The sequence below is a fragment of the Etheostoma spectabile genome, chromosome 14 (genome assembly GCF_008692095.1).
Source record: "Etheostoma spectabile isolate EspeVRDwgs_2016 chromosome 14, UIUC_Espe_1.0, whole genome shotgun sequence".
NCBI classification, from domain to species: Eukaryota; Metazoa; Chordata; class Actinopteri; order Perciformes; family Percidae; genus Etheostoma; species Etheostoma spectabile.
The window spans coordinates 7,052,185-7,062,389 of NC_045746.1; the positions used below are offsets into that span (position 1 = coordinate 7,052,185).

Below are 10,205 nucleotides of genomic sequence, written 5' to 3' on the forward strand. Positions count from 1 at the left end.
AGCATGCTGCATGCTTATTGGCTCACTGAGAGTGGTGATATTTATTACTCCTTAGGTATAGACCTCATCAGTCCTGCCCCTTCTCTGAGAGACCTTGGGTTCTGGAAGTTCCCATTCATTTCTCCCATTCACGTCTGGAAAAATCTGTAATCTGTAATCTGTAAAGAGTTTTAGACCATGCCTTAGGCTAACCAGCTACGACGTGACTCATAAGCATACAACGTATCATTTCAAGAAAAAAAAAAAACAGAAAATCAAAAAAAACATCAAAGGTACAAGACTGTGTACATATTTTCATTACCTCCAAACAAGGTTGGTGCGCCATGAACTTTTGCCATCTATATGAGCGTATAGCCTACAATTGCTTAGTCATGTCATAGCTGGTTTTAAGTCTACCATCGACGGTTACGATGTTATGGCTTATACTCCAATCGTTAATGGAGAATTAGTATTGTGTTCTTACTTCCGGAGCCGGCTGTGAGCTCTGTTGAAATTGGGTATCGAATGACAAGGCCTTTTTTGCTACTCGATACTTCAGAGGCAATCTGTGCCTAAATAGTATTGAATTCAGGACCCAGCCGTAGTGTGGCTTCAGCAATTTGACCAATTAAGTGAAATGTCTATGTGGGGGACGCATAAACATTTCACTTAATTTCACCATTTGTTACATTATTTGGTGAGCAAAAGAACTCAGATTTGCCACCGTTCAGAACACAACCGTCTGAATATTTTTGTACTCTCAGCTTTTTTTCTACTCCCTTTCACTTTCTATGATTGGTCAGGGCAGGCTATTGCAGTTTTTTTGGGCTGCTGCTGTGTACATAGGACTAGCTTCATGCCAACACTAGGGAAAGCTATAATCTTGTCTGCCATTGTTGTTAATTTCTCCCCAATTTCGGGTCACACTCCGCTGGAACAGATAGTATTTGGTTTAGGAGCCTTTATTAGTGATATTTCACGGTACAAAGTCCTGCTCCTGTGGAGTACAACAGCAGCGGTGGCCAGAGACTCGTGGACACGCGGGAGCACGCTGACCAATCAGAGCAGACTGGGACTCTTCAGGAGGGGGGTTTAAAGAGACAGCGCTCAGGTGTCTCAGTGTCTCAGGCAGAGGGTAAATACAGGTGCAGCAGCCATGGGCAGTATGAGAAAGATTTTTTTTTTTACATTAAAACATGTCCTAGTACACAAAATACAAGTATGAACCTGAAAACAGTATACAATAGGTCCCCTTTAAGGGATTTCTTCCTAACAGAACACAGTATTTTCTCAGGAGTACAAGTTCATTGATCCAGTGTTTCTACACAGGGGATTTTTCAGATTGCCAGTTTTTAAGTATTCTTTTTTTGGCTGCAGTCCTTGCAAGATAAAAGTTTTCTCACGATGAGTCATCAGCCAGTATCCAAACTTTAGGTTGAAAGATTTCAAGATTTCAGAAACTATTGCGATAACATTTTTTCAAAAAAGGGATCGGCCAGCTCCAGAGGATGTGAAGAAGACATTCTACATCTCTGACACATGGCTCAGAACCAGGCACTATTCAGCTACTGCAGTTTATAGGGAGTATATGGTATTGTCTGTGAGCAATACAGATTTTTCTAGGAGACCATCATCATGAGAACACTCCAGGTCCTTTATTGAAGAACTATGATATGCTGGGAAGTTTGTAATAAGGGTGTTGTATTTGAAAGAAGGCCCTATGTAGAAGTAAGTCTGCTATCAAGCAACCACATTTCCAATGGGGACTTCCTCAGGGTATTGCTTTACAATAAGGTACACAAAAATGCAAGTACTTACTGAAGTACGAATGGTTAGTAAATGAGTAGTAGTAGTTGTGACGAAAAGAGAGCTGAGCCAGAAGTGTACCGGTCAGTTTTCGTTCCCACAATCCCCTATGGTCATGAAGGCTGGGTCATGACCAAAAGAACAAGATCCAGGGTACCGCGGCCAAAATGGGTTTCCTCAGGAGGGGGCTGGCGTCCTCCTTAGAGATAGGGTGAGAAGCTCAGTCATCCGAGAGGAGCTCGGGTAGAGCCGCTGCTCCTTCAGTTGAAAGGAGCCAGTTGGGTGGTCGGGCATCTGGTAAGGATCCTCCTGGGCCTCCCTAGGAGGTTTCCAGGCACCGTCCCTGGGGAGGCCTCGGGGAAGACCCAGGACTAGGTGGAGGGATTATCTCTCCAACCTGGCCCGGGGACAGCCTCAGGATCCCCCCAGTCAGAGCTGGTTGATGTGGCTCGGGAAAGGAAAGTTTGGGGTCCCCTGCTGGAGCTGCTCCCCCAGCGACCCGATACCCGATAAGCGGACAAATATGGATGGATGGATGGATAGATGGATGCATGGATGGATGGATGGATGGATGTTTTTTATATTTCTATGTTATCTTATGCTACTAACTTAAAGTACAGGAAGGGGACTGCACATACTGCCCACTCTTCTCTTACATTAAAGCAGCCGTCTGTTGGATTTGGGGGATCTATTGGCAGTAATGGAATAAAATATAATATTAAGAATCACGTTTTTGTTAGCTTTCGAATAAGGCCTTTGTATGGACGTACTGTAGATAGCAAAGGGGGGTATTCAGTTTTGCAATTCAGTTTGTTGCCATCTGCAACGTCTCCGCTAGATGTCACTAAATCCAACATACTGCTCTTTTACAGGTTTTTTTGATTGCTAAAAGTGGGCACAACTGGAGTCACAAAACTCTAACTACAGTCTGCACAGCAGCAGTTCATGCGGACCAAACTCGAGTTCATTTTTCATAGCTTGAACACAGTTTTCAAATCTCTACACACTTAGGTTCAGTGTACAGTACGGTGTTGTTTCTCACTTCCTCTCACTGCTGCTGCTCAGTTACACATCACACAGAGTTCCTGACGCGGTTTCATCCTCACCACCTCACTCAAGATTCAAGATAGAATAGAATAGAATAGAATGCCTTTATTGTCATTATACACAAGTACACGGTACTTGTGCAACGAGATTAAAGCAATCCCTTTGCAGCGTTGACACAAAAAATATAAGAATATAACAGTATAAAATATCAAAATATAAAGTCAAAGATATAAAGGTGAGTGACTGTCAAGTATACATATATAAATCAGCTTGAATAGCATAGGTAAGTGTTAACACTCAATAAATATATTGCACAGTGATGGATGAAATGATTAAGTACTAATATTAAGTAAATAAATATTGCACAGTAATGGAAAGGTTAATGTATTAAATATTGCACTGTATGAAATGAAATTGCACAGATTCCAGTGTCCTATGAGTATTATATAACAGTAACAGTATAACAATAATATTGCACAGTCAGACGGAATGAAGAAGACAGTCCGGGGGCCGGGGGGGCTGTGGAGTGGAGTCAGTGCATATGTGAGTTCAGGGGTGAGTTCAGGGTCGTTATGGCCTTTGGGAAGAAACTGTTCTTGAGTCTGTTGGTCCGTGCTCTGATGCACCTGTAGCGCCTTCCTGAGGCAACAGGTCAAACAGATCAGAGCCGGGTGGGAGCTGTCCTTATGATGTTCTCTGCTCTGCTGAGGCAGCGGGAGGTGGATGTCCGTCAGGGAGGGGAGAGGCAGCCGGTGATCTTCTGTGCTGACATTACAACCCTCTGCAGCCTCTCCCTGTCTGCCACGGTGCACTGCCGTACCATACTGTGATGCAGTAGGTCAGCAGGCTCTTGATGGATGAGCGGTAGAAGGTCAGCAGCAATTGGAGTCCAGGTCGTACTTCCTGAGGACCCTCAGGAAGTGTAGTCGCTGCTGGGCCTTCTGATGACCGCTGTGATGTTGGCTGACCAGGAGATGTCACTGAGATGAGGACACCAAGAAACCGGAAGGTGTGGACCCTCTCCACAACTCAGCCGTTGATGTACAGGGGCTAGGTCGGTGCTCTTCTTCCTGCTGAAGTCGACATGATCTCCTTGGTTTTCTTGGTGTTCAGAGACAGGTTGTTCTCCGAACACCAAGCTGCCAAGTTCAGGACTTCCTTCCCTCTCTGTGGCTGCCTCGTCTCCCTTTGAGATGAGTCCGACCACTGTGGTGTCGTCAGTGATTTTTTGATTTTTGATTTTTTTATTGTCATTCCAAAAACACTTTTGGAAGTGCAGTGTAGAACGAAATGACGTTGCATCTGACCACCATAAAAACAAACATAGAAACCGATCAAAAGGCATTCTTGTTGTTTTTGTCATGAGCCGATGCGGCTGCAGCCAACTTTGGCGCCGCCGTTTCTCAACACACACAGATGAGGAATGACTGACAAATTTATACTCGTTCCCTAGAGGCCTAGATCCCGAGGCTAGCTTCATTTTTTATTGGAAGCCACCTGCTACTTTACACTTACTTACACCCTGCAGTGCTACTACTATATTTCCAGTCATAGTTCTGATATCCTAATTGTTACCATAATTGCCACTGTTCATCATACCAACTGCTAAAATGATTATGAATCATATTTCTGTATATCTGTATCTGTGTCTCTGTGTCCCGACCTCCAGCGGCAGATGGCGGCCCACCAAGATCCTGGGTCTGTCCGAGGATCCTGTCTGCTTAAAGGAAGTTTTTCCTCGCCATTGTCGCACCAAATGCTTTCTCTTGGAGGGGGTTGTTGGGTCTTTGTAAATTATAGAGTTTGGTCTAACCCCCCCCTCGATTGAGAAAGTGTCCTGAGACAACCCCTGTTGGGATTTAACACTATAAATAAAATGTGTGTGTGTGTTTGTGTGTAGATGGTGAGCCTGCTGATGATCGGCATCGCAGCGTGGGGCAAGTGTTTGGGTCTGGTCTCCAGTTTCCAGGTGGTGGGGGGCATCATCGGCGTGGGGGTCTTCCTGTTCTTCGTGGCCCTGGCCGGCCTCATCGGGGCCATGAAGCATCACCAGGTCCTGCTCTTCTTTGTATCCTTCACACTGCTCCTGCTGTCGCTCTTAGCACTGCCATTTGTTTCACTGCTTGTATAGGATGGTGATGAATCATATGTTTGAATTAAAGATGGTCCGACACCATTTTTTGCTTCCCGATACAGATTCTGATACCTGAACTTGCGTATTGATACTGAGTTCTGATCCGATACCAGTGTGTCATATATTTTATTATGTTTTCACAACTGTATACTACTATGATTTCTATCTTTGTTGTTGATCTGGCTCAGGTTAAACTCTCACACAATGAATGCCACAGAACTTTCTTTTATTATCCAGTTTGACAGTCAGTTATAACAGGAAATTAACATAAATAAACTACTTTAACTTCTTTGGTGTTTTATTACGTGGTATAGGATTGGAGCAAAAACTCCAGTACTTCCCGATACTGATACCAGCGTTTTAAGCAGTATCGGAGGCAATACCTATACTGGAATCTGACGGAGTGATGGGTTGGGGGTGTGATGTACTGTGGCAATAATAATCACAATAAAGAAAACGGAACAGTGACTACAAATGGTAGTTGTAATAGTTGATGTCATAGCAGGGCATTCAAATTCTGAAAGTAACAAAGTGTAGGATATGTACTCAAACACTGTTCTATGGATCTGTGAATTGTCTTGGTAATGAATAAGCTTAAGTTTTGAATCTACTTCTGTACTCTCTTCAGCTCAGTGTTTTGGAAAATCCATTTCCATTCATGTATGCATGTGCAACGGGATCCCGATCAGTGTCGTGTTTCCCACTGTGCTCAGTGAGCCCGAGACAGCAGCCCTGCTAACCCCCCCGCTAACACACAGAGGCCGAGGCTCAAGAACACAGCATGAACGTAAATAATGTATAATAACATTCCTTTATGTAAATACCGGACATAGCCACACTCCCTATATTTCTTTCTTTCTTTATTTGTATTTCAACTGTGATATTTATAATATTTGTGCAACTGCAACACAAAGTTTCCCTTCGGGGATCAATAATAATTTCTGATTCTGATTCTGATGATGATGTGTGCGTTGGTTGTTGCTCCTTGACAGTGAAGCTCAGTACATGATCGTCCTGTTCATGGTCTTCATTGTGCAGTTCTCTGTTTCCAGTGCCTGCTTAGCCATCAACAGAGAGCAGCAGGTAAGATCAACTGCTTCCCTTTCTCCACGACAGCAGCTTTTAGCAGGAACCCCCACAGTGTAACGCAGCTGTACACGAGTGGTTACACTGAGCACACACACACACACTCAATTCTTGAATTTGGCCACTTAACTGATTTCACCTCAAATTTTGCCAAACTGGTCCATCATGCTTTGGCTTTTATATGCTTTGCTTTCTGTTCAATATTAACGCACATTTGCCCTGTTTGTCCCTGTCTGCATTTCAACACTCGCTGTTAACCAGTAGCTTTTCTTTCCACTGCTGCTCAGTCAAGCATCACTTGCTATTTCACAATGCTTTCCTTGTCAAGTCACTTCATCTATATAGCACAGTTTAAAACCATCCGGCGGCTGACCAACGTCCTTTACAGAGAAACTGAAATGACAAATCACCTATACCTAAAAGACAGGAAAGACAGAGAGAGGAAAACCCTATGGGCAGGGGGCTGATGGGAGCACAGCCTGCACCAGGCCACAGGAGAGTATCCTGCACCGCATAGCACCATGTTCAGTGGCTCTAAATCCTAATCTTCTCCTGTTCCATTCTCCGGGGAACCTACTCTGAGAAATGTGTCCTGTTTGTGGCTGAGTTCTCTGTGTTATGTGTGTGTCCCGCAAAGATTGCTCATCGGTTAATGGTGCGTAACAAAAGAAGCCTGACATAAACTCCTCTTTTAATATTAGCAGCCTGATGTGTTGATTTTTTCTTGAAGTAAGTGAAAGACCTTCTGGGCCATGTAGGAAATGATTAAGTTAAGTAGAGGAGGACAAGGCAGGATGAGAGGAAGTGTTGGAAAATTCTCTTTAATGTGGAACATATTTCCTCTCCTTTTGATTCCGGTCTCGTTGGAACAGAGAAGAATGAAATGCACACAGGGATCATCTTCATCTTCTCTAGTGTAAGTGATAAGTTGAGAGCTTTGATAAGGCAGAGAGATTACAACACCTCTTTATGACATACTGTATAAAAAGCTATAAAGCACACAGCTCTAGAAATGAGACACAGTCCAACACTTGACTGGCCGCAAGAAAAGATGGTCAGACTGAGTGTATCACTATAAATATTCTTTTTATTCTGCTGAATGAAATGTGTTTGAATCTTACTGAAGGTCCGTGTTAGTAATGGTCCCATCTAGACATGTTTTTAGAAAATATCCTGCTTTGAGTAATAATTTGGGTCCGTCAACTCTTTGAAAGAGAGAATCTATGCATTTAATATTTAAAATGTTGTTTAGGTTTCCACTTTCCAGTTGTGTAGGTTGCATACAGGACCGTGGCTGGCTTCCAAATTGTGATGACATAACTCATGCAGGTAGGCCCAGGTGTGAGATTTAAGGGGAGCGCAGAGAAACTTTCAGCCTTGTGTCCCAGTGCCCAGACAGACAGCATCGTGCACGCTGAAATCTCACAAACACTCGTGCACAAAGCTAAACTAGACTAGCTCAGAGTGAGACGCATTACTGAAGACATCTACACTGGGGGTGGGGGGGGGAGCTGAGGATAGCACTGTAGGCTGTACAGACAAAAAACTGGCTCAGACATTAATACATCTACAGAGAAAACTCAACTAACTGTGTGTGTGTGTGTGTGTGTGTGGTGGTGTGTGTGTGTGTGTGGTGTGTGTGTGTGTGTGTGTGTGTGTGTGTCTGTGTGTGGTGTGTGTGCGGTAGGACCAGTTGCTGGAGGTGGGTGGAACAACTCTCAGAGCCCTCAGAGGGACGTGGAGAAGAGTCTCAACTGCTGTGGCTCGACAGGTGGAGACCAGCTCAGCTGTGACGCTGTGAGTTTTACCTGAAATTTTCCTGTTCCAGCTGTGAGGGTCGAATCATGTAAGACCCCAACGGACCCCCCCGCCCCCCTTGTTAGCAGTGTGGAGCTTGCTTCTCTGACACCGTGTCGTGTCCTCCTCTCTGCAGGCCTGCTTCCCCAACAACTCGTGCTCGCCGTGCGCGGACAAGATCCAGGAACATGCTGGGGAGGTGCTTCGCTTTGTAGGAGGGATCGGACTCTTTTTCAGCTTCACCGAGGTGAGCCGGCACCACACTGCTGCTGCTGAACTATGAAAGGAATCAATTGTTAGCATGAGGAGTAGTAGGTGTTAGTAGATAGATAGATAGATAGATAGATAGATAGATAGATAGATAGATAGATAGATAGATAGATAGATAGATAGATAGATAGATATTTATTGATCCCAAAAAAATGGGAAATTACGGTGTTACAGCAGCACACGTACATTAGTCACACAACACAGAATATAAATATGAATGAGATACTAGGAAAAAATATAAATGTATACAATATACATGAAATAATAATAGCGAAAAAATATAAGAACAAATATTTAAATATATACAGGATGGGGAAACAAAATGTGCAACTGCTTAAATAATATGCTAAATGTTTGCTAAAATGTAAATGAACCAATTGTACAGTTGCCCTTAGTGCAGTATTGTGGTCTCTAAAAGTCTCATCCAGCACCCAGTGATGACGTGTTAAAGAGTTGTATTGCCTGTGGTAGGAATGATTTCTTGTAGCGGTCCGTGCGGCATCGAAGCTGTCGGAGCCTCTTAGAGAAGCTGCTCCTCTGTTGGACCAGTGTGGGGGGGGTGGAGAGGGTGGTCGGGGTTATCCATGATAGATGACAGATGGCCAGTGACCTCCTCTCCACCACAGTTTCAAAAGTGTCCTGTTTGCAGCCGATCACGGAGCCAGTTAGTAGCCTACCGGTAGTATCTGTGGTTGTAGTAGGAACGGATGGTGGTAGCAGTTGTGGAGAAGTATCAGAGCTGTGTTGTGTGTGCAGGTTCAGCAGTCAACAGAGCCTCACCGATATATATCGGCGGGCCATGATTCAAACAGGAGGAAACAGTGACTTTGGTGGGGACTATTTTCAGCAGCGAATGAATCCACATTGGGTAGAACACAGGAAGATGAGCAGATGTTAGTGTGTTGCTCTCAGTGTGTGACTGTGACTGTGTCCTTTTTGTCAGATTCTGGGAGTCTGGCTCACTTATCGCTACAGGAACCAGAAGGACCCCCGAGCCAACCCCAGCGCTTTCCTGTGAGCCCTCTGCACCTCCATGGGCCGTCTCTGGGCTCTACCTGTACATACCTGACTCACCTGTGTGTTGGAACTTCTCTGGGGGTATACCTGTACATACCTGACTCACCTGTGTGTGTCTCACTGACTGTTGCACCCATGCTCTTATAATGTCCTGTGTTTGGTTGTACAAGAGTGCACACATGTTGCCTCCAGTGTGACAGCTCTGTCTGAACATTTACTACTAGTACACTGAGCACTGGGTGTAAATAGAGGCAATACTGTCTACTGCTGTATATTCCAAAGTATTATTATTATTATATTCAGAATTTATGCAGCCTGCCTGATGTTGACCCTGTTTCTGTTTGTCTGCCCCACTGAACGCAATAATGTCAACTGATGCTCTGCATATTGACATGACTACTGTGTGTGTGTGTGTGTGTGTGTGTGTGTGTGTGTGTGTGTGTGTGTGTGTGTGTGTGTGTGTGTGTGTGTGTGTGTGTGTGTTTGGTCTCTTGCATGACTCTTCAAATATGCAAATATGAGCTACTGATTGAGAGCTGCACTGAGGATTCTGTCTGAGCCTTTGTACTGTATACTGCAACAAAACACAAAACACTGGATCTAATAAATCTGTTTCTCTGGCTTTATGTCTTTTGTTTCTTTTCCCTTAAATCATTCGGTGGTACGAGTGTATCCAATGTTCTCTGCAAAAATATTTTTGCCTCAAGTCACATGTAGGTACTACAGGTGTGGTTGGCTAGGTGCCTGGATGCAATTATTTAAGTTTTGCATATTGACATTCAACAATTTAAGTTCATACGTAGTGAAACTCCAATAATTTACATAGATGATTGATTTGAAGGCAACTTGGAAGGAATTTTTACAATATGTACAGTATTCACAGTTTACGTAATTACAGCTCATATTAACAGTGTTACAATAGGTTAATTGTGTATTCTCTACACTTAATATATATGTGTTGGTGTGTGCAGATAATTTCAAACATGCAATTTCATTTAGATATATTACATTTGTGATATTTGGGTAATCATGGCTATGTACTTCTAATTACCTGTGATCCTCACTAGAG

General features: G+C 43.8%; 1 protein-coding gene across 1 annotated transcript in view; it reads left to right on the forward strand.

Moving 5' to 3' along the window:
• tspan13b (tetraspanin 13b) overlaps positions 1–9,472 on the forward strand; it is an 11,213-nt gene extending 1,741 nt beyond the window's left edge. Inside the window, 6 exon segments of the mRNA XM_032536266.1 lie at positions 4,733–4,900; positions 5,969–6,049; positions 7,740–7,752; positions 7,755–7,849; positions 7,986–8,096; positions 9,063–9,472. Coding sequence (XP_032392157.1) covers positions 4,733–4,900; positions 5,969–6,049; positions 7,740–7,752; positions 7,755–7,849; positions 7,986–8,096; positions 9,063–9,137 — 543 coding nt within the window. The 3' untranslated portion in view covers positions 9,138–9,472.
• Positions 9,473–10,205: the final 733 nt, after the last annotated feature.